The 20,330-nt window shown below is 41.5% G+C and overlaps 1 protein-coding gene across 1 annotated transcript in view; it reads left to right on the top strand.

The window, feature by feature from the left end:
* The window catches only part of LOC137880902 (NT-3 growth factor receptor-like), a 189,845-nt gene that overhangs the window by 68,306 nt on the left and 101,209 nt on the right, over positions 1–20,330 (top strand). Inside the window, exon 4 of the mRNA XM_068722473.1 lies at positions 5,411–5,482. Within this exon, the coding sequence (XP_068578574.1) occupies positions 5,411–5,482 (72 nt within the window). The remainder of the gene's footprint in view (positions 1–5,410; positions 5,483–20,330) is intronic.

Raw genomic sequence — 20,330 nt, forward strand, 5'->3', positions numbered from 1 at the left:
ACAAAGAATGTTGATTCCCAGCGTAGGCGTCTTCAGTAACATGCATGTGATCTTGATTTATGAGCATGGCAAGTCCAAACCTCTGGGACCAAACGACTCCAAAAACAAGCTGAAGATCCATTCTTCACAGCTGATATCTACACATGTTTGCACTCAGCCCTCCGGGAGAGAGACTCCTGTGTGTGTGTGTGTGTGTGTGTGTGTGTGTGTGTGTGTTTGCTCATAATTCGGAGTGTAATCCTGTTGTGGATATGCATGCTGGCACCTAATTCAGGCGCTCGGCGTTTGCACGATAACTCACTCGGAATATGTCATCTCGGCTTGAGCGGCTACAATCCCGTACAAACACTACTGACTCCTGTTACTGATGATGCAGTGGTAGTGTCAGACGCTTTCCTGGGCAGAATCAGTCATGCGCAGTGTTAAAACTAGCGCCGAAGAACCCTCCAAGCCATGAAGGGGCCCCTACGTCCCATAGATGGGCCTGTGAGTCATTGTTTCATTGGTTTTGTAATTAGCGCCATGGGCTCCCTCATCTGGGCAGCTTGTAAGGACTGTGATTTGTGTAGCTGCTGCGTTTCACTCCGGCCGTCTTACGGAGAAGACACCCGAAGCACACAAACTCCATCGCGGTGGTTGGGTCAACGCTCGCACATTGTGTGAGTAAGCGACCTGCATTTTCACGATGTACGCGACATACCAAGTAGCACTTCCCTTTTCATGTTTGCATCTGTAATCCTGGAGGCCAAAGGAAGAGAGAGAAAGTACAACGATCACGTCCAAAAGGGACGTCCGACCCTGTGGCTGCTGGTCGGACACTTTCCACCTCAAAGAGGAAAGGTTCTCCTGTGGGGGTCGGGGAACGGAGAGTGAGGTGGACGTAAAAGTGACTCCGTCCTGGGGTGGGCTGTAGACCGGTCTGTGACTGGGAGAGATTGTGAAACGCAGCATCGTTCCATACAAATACAAAATGTTCAACTGCATGCTCCATTTGTGTTGTTTTCCATGGTACAAAACCCAGTTAGGTGAACCTTGAAGAGCCGGTTGCTGTTAGCAGTTAGCATTGACTCATTTCTGAGAAAAGGCTTCAGCCTAGTTACCACTAGCTATACACACGGAGTACAAATACTTGCGTATAATACCTAAAAACTCAAAAATGTGAGTATTATATGGAATTGGGACACAGGAGTGCATCAGATCTGTTGGACGGTGTCTCAGTCAGATGCAATCAAAGGAAGAGAATCATTCCCCAGACACAGAGAGGACATTCTTCCTCTTGTCCCTATGATGTACTAATGTTGTGAGACAATTTGTCACAGCGCACGTGTGTGTGTGTGTATGTGTGTGTGTGTGTGTGTGTGTGTGTGTGTGTGTGTGTGTGTGTTATCTGCTCATCTCCTGTTGACCAAGTTTGAAAGTGACTCTGGAAAGAAACCACACGTCTCTCCTGATGTTCTCCCGCGAGTCTCTTTCTCATTCTCACCATCAGTGTCACCTCCTTCTCCTCGTTTGTCTTCCTCTCTCTCCCTCTGTGTTTTGTTTTTCGTCTCACTTGCTGTTATTCTATTTCTGTCCCTCCCTCGTCTTCCTCGGCTCCGGCTCCACTCTCTAACCTCTCAGCTAAAGGACCGTAGTCAACGTGCTCTAATTGTGTGTCACAGATGAAGAGGAGAACATGTAGCAGGTTCTGCTCTGCTGTTTAGTGCAGGTGGGAGGGGTCGTGGTTGGGTCATGTAGGACTTTCACCTAAAAGTTGATGTTGACTTCTTTTGTCATGTGACTCACTGGTCAAGTGACTCGTGAGTCACTCGCTATTCACGTAGGTCGTTAGACACTCGCTTGTCACATGACTCGTTACGCACTCAGTAGTCAAGTGACTTGTTGGTCACTTACTAGTCATTTCACTCGTTAGGCACCCGCTCAGTCAGGTAAGTCGTTAGACACTTAGAAACTCACTTCTCCAATTAGGCACTCACTTGTCACGTGACTAGGGAGTGTCGAAGGACTTACATGACTCGCTGGACCCTCGTTAGTCACGTGACTCGCTGGACCCTCGTTAGTCACGTCACTCGCTGGACCCTCGTTAGTCACGTGACTCGCTGGACCCTCGTCGGTCACGTGACTTGTTAGTAACTTACTCTTCAGTTTGTGGTAGTCACAAAAAACCTGCAAGTCACTGGAGTTTTTAGTGACTTGGTCACGGGACTCATTACACACTCGATACTCGAGTCATGAGACACTCTTCAGACATTCGGTAGTCACACGGCTGACCAAGAGTTTGGGGTAGAAATGTGTTGGTAAAGTACTTTTTCTTAACTTCTAGTATGTTGACAAAACCAGTAACTGTTGATGATTTTGGAACAATAGAAATCTGTCTGTGGTTGCTAACTTCTCTTTATGGTCCAGTTATCTAAAATCTGAATTTAATCATCTAATTGTCTCAAGCTATGATCAGTCAAGCTGTTATTTCACTAATTAATGATCTAATTACCCAGTGTTAACAAGTCACGATCACAAGATAATGGGCCTTCAAAAGGTCTCACAGACCACTTCTCTAAAGGATTCGAGTTAAGTAAACATTAACACAAGGGCATCTTAGGACCGATTAAGGAATCTAGGGTTTGTCACGTATCATGATATTCCAGAAGAAAGACAAGTGATCTTCTGTGGTCATGCGTATAATGACCGTCCTCTCCAAGAAGCCACAGAGGAAGTGTGGGATTTCTATAAGATTGAAGAACTGTGTTGAACGCATGTCTGACTTTGACACTGGACACTACGGTTTGCAATCCATAGTGATATAGTGATCCATAGAGGCAGCAGGTCAGAAAACATTCATACAGTACGAGTAGTTTTGGAAGGCAGTGACAAACAACGCCGTGTGGACGGAGATCGTTTTCCTGTTGAAACTTTGTTTAACTCAGCAACCGATTGGTTGCTCAGTTACAGAAAATACAACAGAGTAATAAAGTCGTCTTTAAGAATGAAAGGTCGGCCTTGATACTTAAGATCTTCCTCTATAAACTTTTCATGGAAAGTTGTATTTTTCAGACTCAGTTATGTGAATGTTGCGGGTGAGTCCTGCGGGTCTCTCTCTCTCTCTCTCTCTCTCTCTCTCTCTTTCTCTCTCTCTCTCACATCACGTTGACTTTAAAATGAACACTTACACATAAAAGTTGACTAGATTATGGATCAATAAATGAGGTCAACACCCGCCTCTCACTCGTAGCTCTGCTGGTGACTGAAGTGTGTCGTTCTGGAGAGCAATCCATGCTTATTCCTTTACAGTTCATGTGTGTGGACTTCACAATAGTTAAGAAACATTAATAAGAAAAGGAAAGTCCTCAAAGCCGCTAACCGTGACTTCAGACGTCCGCTCCGTAGGGCTGGACACGCCGCCAAAATAAAACAAGTTTGAATAGTTTGTCAACTAAAATGTGCGTCACATCCTACTACGTCGCTGTCAAGCACCTCTCCCTGCAGGTGACTAATTATGATTTTCAGACCTTTTTATGTTGAGCACGTTAAGAGCTCTCTAGGAAGCAGTGTTCCTGTGTATGTGTTTGGTGCTTTTATTGTGGAGGATGAGACGGAACGAGAAAAAGAGGTTCTGATGAAGTGTGGGAGAAGTGAATGAAGTTGCTGCCGTCTTAACGCAGATTACGGAGCCCCGTGTTTCTTATTATCATAAAGTATTGACGCAACATAAACCCTCGGCTACACTATCAATGGATCAATCCACAAAAAGAAAAGTCATGGAGGAAAATAGAGTTCAATTCTGCGTGGACGTGTTCATTTGCTTTCACTGCCAACGATGCCGGCTCACCTGTATGCTTGATATGTGGCGGGAAATTAGCAAACAACAAAGAATGTAATGTAGAAAGACACTTCCAGAACAAACACACAGCATGAACTGAACAGCATCACGCTGGAGAAGAGAGAAAAAGAGCGATTTCTCAACTGCTGCAGCAAACTGAACAAGTTTATTCTCCTCTTCATAACAGTTTGTTATTGTTATAACAGGTGAAATAGCAATACAATGTCAAGAATTGTCTTTATTCTTGTTCTATGATTTCATAAGTGAAAAATAAGTCAAAATGGCTCTTTGGATAGTAAAGGTTGCCGACCCCTGGTTGGACAAACTCAATGACCTTAATGCCACCTTGAATGTATGAAGAGGTTCCAGGTATTTATTAGTGTCAACAAGTCCCCAAAAGACGCAGTCAAGCAATTGTTTGCAGAGTAGGAGTGTAAGAATATAGAGTCGTGCATCTCTACAACATATCACTTGATACACACGTGGGTTGCGTGGTTATGTTTTGTGATGCTGTATAAATTCACAAAAACACAGATTTTTAATTAGTGGTTGACATGCAAAGATCTGTGGTCGATCCACTAGTTTGATTGCATGAGAACAAAATAGTTTTTCTCCAATTGTATGCGTACGGCGGTGTGTTCCGCAAAAACGCAACATATCGGCTTCCTTAAAGTATCGCAATATAACGCAACATATTGAATCTTAACCTTTATATCATGATAAGTATTGTATCGCATATCCTGTGGTAGGGGCCTAAGTTAGGGTGTTTGTTTATAGGTATTGTTTTTTGAGGGAATGAAGTATTTTTATTCATGCACTGCATTACAACAAAAGACTGTCAACTGTCTTTAATTGTCTTTTGTCTATTTTACTTGCCAAATGCATCAATTATGAACATTTTCTCCTTACACAGCGTTTTTTGCTCTAGTGAGCATTCGCGGCAACAAACAAAAATCTAATTTTGACGATTCCCCAAAGAAATAAGTTCTTCCAAAGAGTGATGATTGAATCAACGGCATCACTTGTGACAGCGGGAGCTCTGCAGTGGTGCGACGGTGGAGGTCGTTGCATATTCCGCTTCAGACCAGAGGAACTGGAGTCTGTGAAACGTAATCATGAACTCTTAAAAGTCAAGAGTGGAATATGATATTCATCAGCAGCGTTTACTGACACACACACACACACACACACACACACACGTTTTGGATTCACTCACACCAGCCTGAGCACCTCTCCATGTTGTCTCCACACTGCCATGTGGAACACCTGTGTTTCCACTGTGCGTTATCGTGACCCAAAACGAACGAATCGTGACCGTTCAAACGCCGCTGTGTGTGTGATTTCCTCTGTGAGTGTGTGTGTGTGTGTGTGTGTGTGTGTATGTGTGTAATGTTGGTAAAACAATCCTTGATTTTCTTGTCCCTGTAAATCTTTTTGCTACACGCTGCGTTGGTGATGTCACTGGAATGAGAACCTTCAAACTCATCATCTGAAGTCCAAATGAAGACACCCAGAGATTCACCGATAGAAGACTCACTCTGTCGTCGTTTAGAAGTGAATCTGCTCACCTCTCTTTCTCATTCTCTTCCTCAGAAACCTGTCCAAGAACCCCACGTTGGCCTCTTTGTCCTGGCAGATCTTTGAACATCTGCAGCTCTTCGAACTGTAAGTTGACCATTGTTTCTGTTGCTGCTGACGGCACATTTTGCCCACACTTCCACCACCAAAACAAACCACCGTGCATGTTTACTGGATATGTTGACCTGTGTGTGAGTGGCTCAGGAAACCTGTTTCTCAGTTTAAACTCATTGGGTGCAACAAAGACACTTTTAATTACCATCGGGCAAAGCAGAGAATGGAGAGGGTGTCAATGAAGAGCTATTGTTGCATGTAATCAAGAGGCCTTCAATGATGGCTTCCCAGATGGTTTTATTGAAACCATCTGGCGGGTCCGATTAAGATCTGAATCACTATAGGTAGAATCTGTTCAAACGCAAAGAGGTGGACGTTTGTTTCCCAATTCTCCCAACATTTTAATTTGAACATAACTGTCAGAGTTGATATTTCCATGGACAGATGATGAGACAAAGGGCGCCTGGGTACAGATATCCTACAAAGGAGCAAGACACCCATACTGAAAGAGGACAACAATCGGTCTGTTTGACTCTAAATGGAGCACAATGTACTAAATGAACATCATGCTGTGTTGAAGAAGACTGTAAACTAGAGATTGAGACCATAAACTCATGTTTACAATGTTTACTGAGGGAATAAATCAAGAGAGAAGTAGAGTCATTTTAGACTAGACTTCTATACAACCAGAGGAGTCGCCCCCTGGTGGTCACTAGAGAGGATGCACGTTTAGGGCACTTCCTCATTGGCTTCACTTTTGTAGAACTGGAGGCTTTAAAGCCTTTTTAAAGCTACAAAAGATGTTAATCTGCTCTATGTGTGATTGGTGTTAAAGGACTTATTTTATTCAGCAAAAGTAGTGACACCACTATAACTCTGTATACAATGTATAGATTTGCAGTCATTATTTGACACCTTCACCAAACATTCAAGGATCACAACTTCAATACGTGGCGGTTGCATCCTCTTTTTAACCGAGAGAAAGAATGAGCAAAAAGAAAAGTAGAGACCTTCTACGTGAGAAGTATTTGCTGATGTTGCCTTTAAATACCACGAGGGAATGTGTAAGCATGTTTAAGCATGGATCAACATTTATATCAAATTTGCATATTTGTTTTTCTCCATCCATATCTGTTTTTAGCAGAAATACACAAGAACCACAACGCTTACCATGCTAAATCAGCATATTAGTATAATAATTAGACTTATAACTGCTATTCTCTCATGTTCAGGGAAACATTGCAAGTCTTCATATCAAAGACTGAAATATAAGGGAAGAGGGTCTCTTCACTCTCTAGTGGCAGTAGACATCACGCTACATGCTACTTCATTTCCATTTCAAAGCTTCCAGTGAAATGCTCTTTTTCCTATTTTCCTCCTGTGATTATCGTGTCCTTGTTTCAAACTCTTTGACACAACGCTTCTGTTGCCGTTTGAGACTTTTGCCGTCTTTATGGTATTTTTCATTTTTTTATGCCCCGTGATCTGGAGAGGGAAGGAGAGGAAGCGAGTTGTGAAAAGCCTCACCTACACCGGGCAGATTAGAGGCTGCGGTTGGATCACGTCACATGACAAAATGCAGAATATGCAGTGACTCGGATAGGAAGGATCAGTGAGGGGCGACGGGAATCTGAGGAAAGCTTAAACGAAGTGACAACATCAAAACAGATTTTAGGTTTTCACATCAAACCTTGATGTGATAAAAGGAAAACTGGCCTGAAAGTCAACCCAGCATTAAATCATATCCTGTCATACGATGCGATGTCATATCTGCATATCAAAAGGTTTTCACAGGATTTATTATTATATTAATTAATAACAATCTGCAGTACATTTATATCTATGTATTTATTTGTTACATTTTGTTTTACAAACTTAGGAAAGTTTAAAGTCACTACAATGAACTTATATTTTGAATTGATTTTGGCGGCCCCTGTGGACAGAAGTGGTATCGTTTCCGAGCTCCAGACTCCATTTAAGAAAGTGTTTTACTGCATCAGGGGTCTGACAGTGTGCTAGGCGTAGTCCCTGGTTCTGGTTCTGGTTCTCCCGTGCCTCCCTTTTCTCCAGCGGGCCCGGCAACACGGCCTGTGCCCCCAGCAGAACGGTGTTGGCTCCCAATTCTTCAATTATTAAAAAAGTCTTTTGTAAAATCTTATAAACAGATGCTTCCTTTTTGAAAATATCAGCTCATGTTACACTTTGCTTGTGTCATATACACGTACACCGTACATAAGAAGTGGACGTAGTCGTTGTGATGGGACTCATTGGTTTGTGGACTGCCGTTATGAAGCCTCAAGTTTGGCGATTTTGCCATTGTTATCTTGGATTACCGCCGTCTCCATGTTGTTTTCTTCACAACCAATGGACAGAACTTTTCGGGATGTGGAGGAGTGATGTAGTGACACAGTAAGCCCCGCCCTAAAGCATCCCCTCTTTATGGTCTGTTTGACTCTAAATGGAGCATAATGTACTAAATGAACATCATGCTGTATTGAAGAAGACTGTAAACTAGAGATTGAGACCATAAACTCATGTTTACAATGTTTACTGAGGGAATAAATCAAGAGAGAAGTAGAGTCATTTTAGACTAGACTTCTATACAACCAGAGGAGTTGCCCCCTGCTGGACACTAGAGAGAATGCACGTTTTAAGACATCTCTGCATCATCTTCACTCGGCAGAACTGGAGGTTGGCCCCCTGCATAAACCCAATATCTCAAGACCTTGTTCAGCTTTCATTCTTTAACCTTGATAGTAACTCGCTCCAAATCGGTGGGTGAGTGTTTGTGTCAATGGTGGACAAAATCATCACCATATACCACATCCAATCACATGATGTCATTTCATTTCATGCTATGTGATACCATGTGACAGTGTATAATGTCATGTCATGTCACATCCTGCCATGTCAAAGTATCTCGTACCTGTTTGTTTTTTGTCCTACCGATATTTCTCCAATGACAAATGATGTGAAGTGAGTACAAGCTCTGGACTGCAGCTCATCTTTTTCTCCACCTCCTTGAAGTTCAAGCAAATACAAAACCAATTTGTCGACAGCAGAGGTGATGACAACTGCCATCCGCTGAATAACGATACTGCAATAAACAGATGGTACTCTCTCACTTCATACACACCTGGTGTTAGACCCTCTAATCGGTACAACGGCAACGGCCGATGAATGTGTGCAAAAAATATGTGTTAAACCATCTGCTGTGTAATTTACTAATACATGGAGTTAGCCAAGCACATTATATAGTGGACTTAATAAGATGTGTCCAGAGATAATATAAAACAATTTGGCCGGCACTTAGCTGAGCTCAGCTAATCTACTGTAGCATAGTCAACTCAATTGTCCGTTTTGGGAAACAGCTAGTTCTGATTATTCTGATAGTAATTATGTTGGTCTGTGGTTTCATCCATCCATCATGGATATAGAGATGGATGGATAGATAGATAGAGGGATGTATGGATGGCTATAGCAATGGATGGATTGGTATAGAGATGGATGGGTATAGAGATGGATGGGTATAGAGATGGATGGATGGGTATAGAGATGGATGGATGGGTATAGAGATGGATGGATGGATGAATGGGTATAGAGATAGATGGATGGATGGGTATAGAGATGGATGGATGGGTATAGAGATGGATGGGTATAGAGATGGATGGATGGGTATAGAGATGGATGGGTATAGAGATGGATGGGTATAGAGATGGATGGGTATAGAGATGGATGGGTATAGAGATGGATGGATGGGTATGGAGATGGATGGATGGGTATAGAGATGGATGGATGGGTATAGAGATGGATGGATGGGTATGGAGATGGATGGATGGGTATAGAGATGGATGGATGGGTATGGAGATGGATGGATGGGTATAGAGATGGATGGGTATAGAGATGGATGGGTATAGAGATGGATGGGTATAGAGATGGATGGATGGGTATAGAGATGGATGGATGGGTATGGAGATGGATGGATGGGTATAGAGATGGATGGGTATAGAGATGGATGGGTATAGAGATGGATGGATGGGTATAGAGATGGATGGATGGGTATGGAGATGGATGGATGGGTATAGAGATGGATGGATGGGTATGGAGATGGATGGATGGGTATAGAGATGGATGGATGGGTATAGAGATGGATGGATGGGTATGGAGATGGATGGGTATAGAGATGGATGGATGGGTATAGAGATGGATGGTATAGAGATGGATGGATGGGTATAGAGATGGATGGATGGGTATGGAGATGGATGGGTATAGAGATGGATGGATGGGTATGGAGATGGATGGGTATAGAGATGGATGGATGGGTATAGAGATGGATGGATGGGTATGGAGATGGATGGGTATAGAGATGGATGGATGGGTATAGAGATGGATGGGTATAGAGATGGATGGATGGGTATAGAGATGGATGGATGGGTATGGAGATGGATGGATGGCTTGATGGTGATGGATCTCTCTCTCTCGCTCTCTATCTGGGATAGTTACAGTATTTGCTAATAACATGACATTTCAAACTATGAGCTGGTTCAGTCTGCCGGGGGTATTTCTAGCGCTGTGTGGGCAGTGTGGGACACACACACACACACACACACACACACACACACACACACACACACACACACACACACACACACAAGAGGTAACCTACCTCCTGTGAACGTTTGTACTTCTGGATCCATATGAGCTATTTCTGTTTTTTACGAATCACGTTTTTACACGAAAGTGTTTAACAGCTTTTATCGACATGAGGAATTCATGTTTTAATAGCTACGAGTATGGATTTAAACGAAAGCATATTATATCGAGCAATCACATGACTTTCATCCCTCTCCCCCCCTCTCTTTCCTGCTGCCGTGTCTCAGTCCGCCTTTTAATCCAGCTGCCAAACTCAATTTAGTCAAACCTTTTTAAATGTCATGAAAAATAAAACGTTCCTTCAGAAATGATTGAAGCAAATAAGTGGAAGGAACTTCCCGCAGAAATGTGAAAGTTGGAGTCTTTTAAGTCCAGATAAGTTCCTGAGCCACTCTCCGTGGACTTATAGATGTGTTAATCTTCACGAGCAGCCGGAGTGGTTGTCTCACAGGTTTGACACACAGCAGCTGGATAGGTATTTAAAAAATTAAAACACCTCATCATCTCACCACCTGTTTTATTTGTATTTTTACATGAGCAAGAAAGAATGAAAAAAAAAAGATGAAATGAATTAAGAACTGACCTTAACAAGAAGTAGGCTATATTGTAATAGAATGCATTTGAACAACAATAGAAAACATGTAAACAATGTTTAGTATTTATATGATCAGACAACATTCCCAACATCAAGTAAAATAACCTATTCTCATCCAATCACATACAAAGTAAATTATTTGAAATAAGGCTGTGTTCAATCAACATGTAAGAAATAAAATACAAATGTTTGGAGAGTTTGGGATATTTGTAAAATGTCTGGTCTGGATGACTTCAGGATGCTGAATTGTCAGGCAGATTGTATACGTTTATATATTTAACTTTTCAACTTAATGAGTGGATTTGTTTTTCTTTATTTCTTTCATTGATATTAAAGATAGTTTCTTTTGTCTTTGAGAATATTTAGATTGTGAATTGATCTGAGAGTGAGGAACAATTAGATGTTGGTTAGATGTGCATCTAGTGTCCACCAGGGGGCGACTCCTCTGGTTGTATAGAAGTCTAGTCTAAAATGACTCTACTTCTCTCTTGATTTATTCCCTCAGTAAACATTGTAAACATGAGTTTATGGTCTCAATCTCTAGTTTCAAGTCTTCTTCAACACAGCATGACGTCTATTGAGTACATTGAAGCTATGAAGATATCATTAACATGGAGACACCCTGGTTCCAGGTGAGGTGCTTCAACCAACTGCTAACGCAGCTTCTGTGAAATAACAAAAAAAACATATAACTCACTATTGATTGGTTGAGGCAAAATATACCAAAATAGTCACCCCTCCATCCATATGATCCCCACATCCAACACAATGAATCAAAATGGTTCTTCAGTCCGATCATCAGGCGACCAGTCAATGGCGCTACATTTTACATGGTGGACTGGATTTAATATTCTCAAGTATTGTGCAATGAGACTGCGCCACAACCATTAATATTCATACAACTAGATATTTTCTAATAACATATAGTTCATACATTGACTTTCTTTATTGACATAATGCCATGGTCAAACATCTATTTCAAACATAATGAGACACAGTGAGAGACACACAGAGAGTACGTGAGGATTTATTTTAGTCTTTTGAAAGCAGGGCAGCTCCTCAGAGAAGAATGGGCTGTCCTCTATGGAACAGATATGGATACAAATACTAACAAAGATGCAGTGCTCACAGTAGCATGCACAGATATATACACACACACACACACACACACACAGCACTCACACACACAGCACAAGCATGCATTTACACAAATACTGCTGCTAACCCCGATAGCTCAGTGTTTGTTAGACTTGGGGACTGAGGACATGTGTGCAAAAGGAAGATATTTTTGGCTGGTCTTCAGTGCTGCTTGAGGGTTTAGACTTGTCGTGAGGGTTCCGGTCAGAATCAGGTTCTGTTGAAGGCAAGGGTTAGAACTGTGATAGTTAGGGGCTGGGGAATGTGAATGGAAACTCATCGAATGCACATACAGCAGCATCACCCAGACGTGCCGATCACCAGATAAAAGCAAAAGCAAATTAGAGCCCAACTCTTTACTCCCGCGGCTTTAAAGCAGTGCTATTTGCCCATTGACCTTATTTATTGCCTGATCTGGAGTGCTTCTGCATTGTGTCGTTTTGTAAGAACAGAAAATGTCGGAGCAGAACCTGACTGGGAGCCACAGGCCCAATCATCACAGATTTCACAGCTGATTGCTATTAATAAGTTAATGTAAATTACATTTTTAGTCTTACCTAATTTAATGTTAAAAGGCTTATATCCGGTTGCTGGCCGTAATGCATATAATCCAGAGTCAGCTTTATTGGCCATGTATGCGTACGCATTGAATGTGACTCCGGTTTTCACATTGCTCTCAACGTACGTACATAGAATATACAAATAAACAAGAAAAAAAATGGACAATGGATTTGAGATATTAGTGCAGAATGGTGGTAATAGTGAAAATAGAGGAAGTAATGCAGAATGTCTGATTAATTGTTCATCAGAGTGAGGATTAAATAATCCGTGGGATTAAATACTCATTCTCAAATCAAGGTGACTAAGAGTGGCCCTGGCTTAATGGTGCACATATGTGGCTTGGCCCACACTACAGGGAAAATCTCCAACAAATGACCGTCAGAGCTCAGGTTAAATGATACAGCATTACGGTAGAGCTGGAGGCAATAGGGCGTGGGACAAGTGTCTGAAGAAAGAATGAGAATTTGAGACATGTGTGTGATGCTAAATCTTACCTTAAATGATTGGAAGCTTTTTGAGGCAATAAATGCAATCAAAAAAGGGGAATATCTGAATGTTAATCGGTGGGTAAAAGGCCGTGAGACCCTGGAGGTTTTTAATGGCCTATTTGGAGCTGAGACATTTTCTACTTAATTGTTAATAGAAAGATCAATTATAAACGCCAGCATACCCAAATCCTGAAGGCCCTTGTCAAGAAAGACAAAGAACACAGAAAGAGACAGAATACCCATTTATATATCAACATTATTTATGGAATATATCCCCAATACAATGCAACATAGCCATACAATGCTGTGAACTGGAATTATAATCAATAAAGTAGTAGTTTACTTAAAGACATTTACAAAAGGGGAGCAGAGAATAGCTCGCCCTGGCCAACTCTTATTTCCACATTAAAAACTAAAAGGGAAATAGATCCAAAGAGGAGATTCGCATGAACCATAAATCAGATATAAAACATCCCTGACTCAATCATTTTGACAGTTGCTATGCAGATCTGCAAAACGTGATTAGGGAGAAAGAACGAATTGCTTCCCAGATCTACAGATTGTTGAATGGCTCCCAGGTGGGTAGATGGAGTGCCCTTCAAGGCAATCCGGGGAGAACCCTCGGGGTGGAATGGGTTGTTTTGAACGAATGAATAGAGAATGAATAGAATGGGCTTGTTTGATGCATGTCGGCATTGTCAGCAAGACTTTGTATCGTATGGTCTGGTGATGTTCCTGTACTTAAAGAGCTGTGAGATGAAGTGACCCTTTCTCTCAAGGTCTTCCTGAACCGCAAATGATCCTCTACTCTGCCTCTTCAACTGCATTCCTCAAGGCTCCTGGTCCAAACATCCAAAATGGATACTTGTTTGACAACCACATGATTTACTGCAGTGCATTAGAAGTGTGCAGATTCATGGGACGGTGATCAGTATCAACACCACAAACCTTGTCGAGTGGTCTAAAGCGATTGAACTGATCAAGTTCTTGAACTTTCCTAGATTTGACAAGCAGCCGTGTCTTGACTTGTCCTAACTTGTGCAACACATCCTCAAACAACGGTTGGGTTATCTTAGGAAAAGTTATTTTGTTATTTTTTTCATGCTTTTTCCCGAAGAATGTACAGCAACATGAGCGGTCAGGTCATGCGGTGTTTAGGCAAAACTGCTTGATTAGGTTGAGGTAAAGATTTAGCCTTTGATTAAAAAAAAACCTAAAAAAACACTACTTTATTAGGTTTAGGAAAATATTGTGGTTTTGGGCTGAAATAATGACGTGTATGGCGTGTGTCAACTGAGGAAGTTATGTGGCAACTAAGGCTGCATCCACACTAATGCGTCTTTAATTCCAAACAAAAACGACCTCCATCAACACGCCGTTAAAGCATCGTTTTCTACATGATTTCTGTGGAGACTAACGAGCCTGAAGATGAACATCACGTGACTCCTCACGTACACTGGGCATGGGGGTGCCGGTGCAAACAGGAAGTAGATTGGTTGCTTAGTTAAAAAAATATGACTACGAGTAATATAGTAGCCTTTAATAATGAAAGGTTGTGCTTGATACTTAAGATCTTCCTCTAAAATTTCCCTCTATAAACTTTGGAGTTACCCCCCCCCCCCCCCCACTCCTCTTTTCATTTACACCTGCTTTAACGGATCGGAAACCCTCGTTAATGCATTCCGTTCAGCGTGATCACATTCTTAAGAGAACCACTTGACTCCATGTCGCAGTAACGATGACCTGGGTCACACCACCTTTGTTGACAACTTAGTCATCCCCGCTTTAATAATTTGCATGTTCAATCCAATCCCCAACGTGGGCACAATCAAGACAACCAGAATGCATTTTTATTACCAGCTCATTGAAATCAAATATTGGTTTTCGATTGAATTCACCCAGTTTGCTCCAATTCAGTCCGTCAGACGAAGCCTTTGAAGAGGAACTTTGAGGCCGTGGGGAGGCGGATCAGTAAGCTGACAACCCCCTCCAGTCATTGTGAGCCAGTCGGCCGCTTGATGTGTTTTACCAACACAGATATTCTCCTCCATTCAGCCAACGTTGACCCCCGTCGGTCTTGCTATGACTCTCGATAACGGATACCTGCTCAGCTGCTCTGCCTGTGAATGACGGACTCTACGCCACACTCGGCCTTGTGGCCACAGAGATCACCCACACGCTTCCCCTCGCTCGCCACCCGTGTCCCGCTGAATTGTACTAGTGAACCCATACGAGCACCGTCACACGGCACCGGCTGCAGGCTTTTTAAAACGGGAAAAACCTGCATTTCGGTAATGATCGGTAATGTCCGGTAACACTGCAATGCAGGCAGTCTTCATTTCTTAGGAGAAATAAAGAATGATTAGACTACGCAGTAATGGAATGGCTCTCTCCTGGTCTGCTCTGACCTGTTGTTGAAGACCAGATCACTTCACTCTGCAGAGTATTCCAGCGTGAGTCTGTTAGCCGTTCAGAGGAGCTCAGGTTGGGACAAATGGTGTCAGTCCGGTTCAAAGGAGGTTTGACAGAAACGCTCCGAGCAGCCGCTCCGAGTCGGCCTAAGCGTTTCAACAGCGCCTCTAGATGTACTGTGGCGCAGGCTGTCGCATCAAAACGCTTGCCAGGCACAGGACTCCTTTAAGGTCAGGCCGTGCTTGATGTATCAACATCTCCCGGTGCTGATGTGGTCCGTGGGCAGATCGTGATTACTTCACACACACACACACACACACACACACACACACACACACACAATGGCATTAATTTGAGAATGACCATCATCATTCCATCAAGGACTCACATTCAGCCCCAGAATAAGTCTGCACTTCACGGAATGACTGCAGGTGAAAGAACGGACTGGAGGCTGTGTCTTCTTCAACTGATCTCATTGTTCTTGTTTTTATGCTCCATAGATTTCTGTGAAGCAGAAAAGGACCTCAGCTGAGTCGTCTTTGACTCTTAGTGTCAGTCTACGCTTCTTCCTTCTAGGAGAGGCGTCTGTGAAGCGTTACCTGTCGAGCACTCGGAGTGTTTCTTTTATGCTATTATATTTGGTATTCCATCACTTCTATCCATCCAAACATACTGAGATCCTGAATTGATTGCTCCATGTGCAAATCAAAGAACATTTTAATCCACACCAAAGAAAAGTGTTCGGGTAGCAATATTCACCCTGGATATATGCCAATCAAATGTTGAATACATGTAAACGGGCTGTCCTGACCAGGCTCTTGGGCCAGGGTAAAGATGACAGCGTTACGTTTCAGGGGCAGACCAGAGACTCAGACTCAGGACTCTCTCATCACCTCCTCTCTGGTTGCTATTGACGTATCTCAAACAAACAGATACCGTAAACTCTTCAGAGCATCCGTTTGCTTTAGTGATGCTGATAAACTCTGGTAGGAATTAGTAAATGGAGAGACATTATGTCTGTTATGTTTGTTTATTTCTAATTTTATTGCTTGAATTTTTGAAAAGTAAGAAGTGACGGAGTGGATCTTTTCTGAGCCGTCTTTGTCGAGGTTGGAAGGAGTGATGAAGTTTGCCTGTCTTGACTCCGTGTTGTTGTTTTGTAGATATCGTCACAACTCAACCATTTTCCTCACAATGAGATTGTCTGGTGCTTTTATTCGCGATGCGAAAGCTCAGGAAAATCGACTTTGTAACCCAAAAAAACCCACCTTTTCACCTCTTAAAATCCACATATTCTGTGTAAAAGTTTTCATGACCAAAAAAATAAATATATATATTGACGTGAAAATAAAAGCGCTCCTCTCCCACATGTCGCTTGTCTCTCTACCCATCTGGCCCACACACTTTTAACGAACATAGGAGGTTATCTGCGCTCTATGAGGGAGAGGGAGCTTATCTCCGCTACAAAGTGCTACAACTCATTTACATCACACTCCCCTGGTCAGGTAGATGAGGCAGCTAATTAAGTCGGTGTCAAGAGGAGCAAAGATTGCGTTTTTCTGCGTGTCGTCAGATAAACTGGGATCAGCCTGGGGGGGGGGGGGGGGGGGGTGGTGACGACATGATTTTAAGGCCTCAAAGAATCCACTAATGAAAGAGGTTTAATTAAGTCGTGCTCAGGCCACAGGGTGCCACATAAAGACAAGTGTAGTGCTGGATGAATCACAGAGCAACACATTAGTTGCATTAATACGTGTGGTGGGGATGTTTAATTACCCAGCAACTGTTTTCCCTCCTCCGAACAGCAACTCATTTTCTGCATCATTTCAAATCACTCAATCACAGTTTACATGAGAAATATTAAAAAAAGACTATTAAAACCATTTCATTCATTTTTTTACATCATTATTAATCCTTTGTACAATTCACAATTACAGTTTAACTGTACACATTTATTTCAACAATAAAAAACGATTTGTATTATGTATTTATTATATGTATTTGTATTATTGGTATTGTAACTAGTACTGCTCATAAAGTATTACATTATTACTTTTCACACTAGCTTTAACACAATGATTATTATACATTAAAACTAATGTTTCATTTGATCTAAACTTAACGTTTCATTTTATCTAAACTAACGTTTCATTTGATCTAAACTAAATGTTTCATTTGATCTAAACTAACGTTTCATTTGATCTAAACTAAATGTTTCATTTGATCTAAACTAAACGTTTCATTTGATCTAAACTAAACGTTTCATTTGATCTAAACTAAACGTTTCATTTGATCTAAACTAAATGTTTCATTTGATCTAAACTAAATGTTTCATTTGATTTAAACTAAATGTTTCATTTGATCTAAACTAAACGTTTCATTTGATCTAAACTAACGTTTCATTTGATCTAAACTAAACGTTTCATTTGATCTAAACTAAACGTTTCATTTGATCTAAACTAAACGTTTCATTTGATCTAAACTAAACGTTTCATTTGATCTAAACTAACGTTTCATTTGATCTAAACTAAATGTTTCATTTGATCTAAACTAAACGTTTCATTTGATCTAAACTAAACGTTTCATTTGATCTAAACTAAACGTTTCATTTGATCTAAACTAAATGTTTCATTTGATCTAAACTAAATGTTTCATTTGATTTAAACTAAATGTTTCATTTGATCTAAACTAAACGTTTCATTTGATCTAAACTAAACGTTTCATTTGATCTAAACTAAACGTTTCATTTGATCTAAACTAAACGTTTCATTTGATCTAAACTAAACGTTTCATTTGATCTAAACTAAATGTTTCATTTGATCTAAACTAATGTTTCATTTGATCTAAACTAATGTTTCATTTGATCTAAACTAAATGTTTCATTTGATCTAAACTAATGTTTCATTTGATCTAAAGTAAATGTTTCATTTGATCTAAAGTAAATGTTTCATTTGATCTAAAGTAAATGTTTCATTTGATCTAAAGTAAATGTTTCATTTGATCTAAAGTAAATGTTTCATTTGATCTAAACTAAATGTTTCATTTGATCTAAACTAAACGTTTCATTTGATCTAAACTAAACGTTTCATTTGATCTAAACTAAATGTTTCATTTGATCTAAACTAAATGTTTCATTTGATCTAAACTAAATGTTTCATTTGATCTAAACTAATGTTTCATTTGATCTAAACTAACGTTTCATTTGATCTAAACTAAATGTTTCATTTGATCTAAACTAATGTTTCATTTGATCTAAACTAAATGTTTCATTTGATCTAAACTAAATGTTTCATTTGATCTAAACTAAATGTTTCATTTGATCTAAACTAAATGTTTCATTTGATCTGCAGCTACAGACTTGGCTCTGCCAAGTCGCTGACTGACTGGACAACATCCAGGCTAATATGCTAATGTGTTGTGCAGCTGCACCTCAAAAACGTGACGATCAAGCAAAAACAGCTCGTTCAGCTCACACACATTCATCCAAATATATGTTGTTCGGGACACGTGTCCACACAGAGCCACGTCGTGGTCCATCTCGCCCCTGCTTAGCTTGTTTTGTTGCTCGCTCGGGTTGGAGAACTTTAAAGTAGTGTGTTTAATGTACTGTGTGAAACGTGACCTCACAATGGCACGGCTAGGCCGACTCTCGGAGGATGACATCATATCTTTATGTTTGTAATCTTGAATTGGATCCATTTTTTCGGGAACCGTGGACTGTAATGTTTGTTTTGTGTAGGTGCGGCGCTGTCCGTTGTACTGAAACGGAGTGGAGCTCAGTTTCTTAACCTGCTTCCTCTTAATGTTTGTTAAAGTAACTATGAGGAACTTTCATTTTGTGTTGGTTTCGGTCATCCCTGTGGACGAAAGCGTGAGTGTTTCCGAGCACCAGTGTCCCTTTAAAAAAACTAATTTTACTGCAGCGGGCATCTCTGTCCCACTCAGTCCTGGTTCTGGTTCTCCCTGGCCTCCCTTCCCTTCAGCTGGCCCAGCAATACAGCCTGGCCCTCCAGCAGTGTGGCGTCGGTCTTGACACCCAGCAGGCTCCGGTAGCGCATGGAGGTGAAGCTCCGTCCCCGGACGGAGGAGAAGCCTCTGACCGCAGGTTCGAAGACTACAGTGAAGCCAGATCTTGTTGGAGTCTGAGTTTATGGGGAACCTTCATGGTTTAACCTGATTTTGCACGGAATCGGACCCGGTGGCACCGATGACAAGCGTTAAGAATAACTAACTCAGAAGCCAACCTTCTCTCTGATGGTCTGGTTTCCTGATGTAGGTCACATATCCAGTTCAAAGTTCCTCACAGTAACTTTGAGAGATGAGAGAGCTGCAAACCACAAACTACCGTTTCAACATGCCTCACCCGTAAAATATGTAGCGCTCTCTGCTAGTTCTACATTCTCATATGAGTGCTCTGATTAATAACTGCATTATTTGATCCCCTCCCCTTCCTTACAATTTTTAACTGGATTTCCAGACACATAATAAAGATGAAACAAGATATGGCACAAGTTCCGATGGCATGGTGGTGACTGCAGCATTGTGGCGATAGTAAAAAGGGAGCAAATACCAAACAGCGTGACCACGTTGGTGCAGAGTTGATGACCCTCTGGAAGCTCGAGAGATGCGGGGTGGAATCGACTTATCATTTACACAATATTCATAATTTGCATCCTTCTTTTTATGAACGGCAACAAGGCACAAGCGGCAGAGAATGAGGGACGGTGGTTGGCTGCGGTGAGTGCTAGAGCTGTGGTAGAAGGCAATGGCTAAAGTGTTTGATAAAATGTTGTATGAATGATGATGCCTTGTGATGAAGCTGTTTGTGCAGTCTCATCGCCAACCTATTTCCTGCCCCCCCCAGCATTGTTACTGGGCCACTGACTGACCCACTCTAACACCAGACACACTCACAGATAATAAGGCCTCATTCAGATGAAGCCGACAGATTAACGCTTCATAATTGGTAAAAGAGATGCGTAACAGATTTTGTTATCAAAGTAAAGATATCAGAACAGCTTAATCAGAGCTGATC

Source organism: Cebidichthys violaceus, unplaced genomic scaffold (assembly GCF_023349555.1).
Source record: "Cebidichthys violaceus isolate CVI_PGR_0920_01 unplaced genomic scaffold, fCebVio1.0.p SCAF_3, whole genome shotgun sequence".
NCBI classification, from domain to species: domain Eukaryota; kingdom Metazoa; phylum Chordata; class Actinopteri; order Perciformes; family Stichaeidae; genus Cebidichthys; species Cebidichthys violaceus.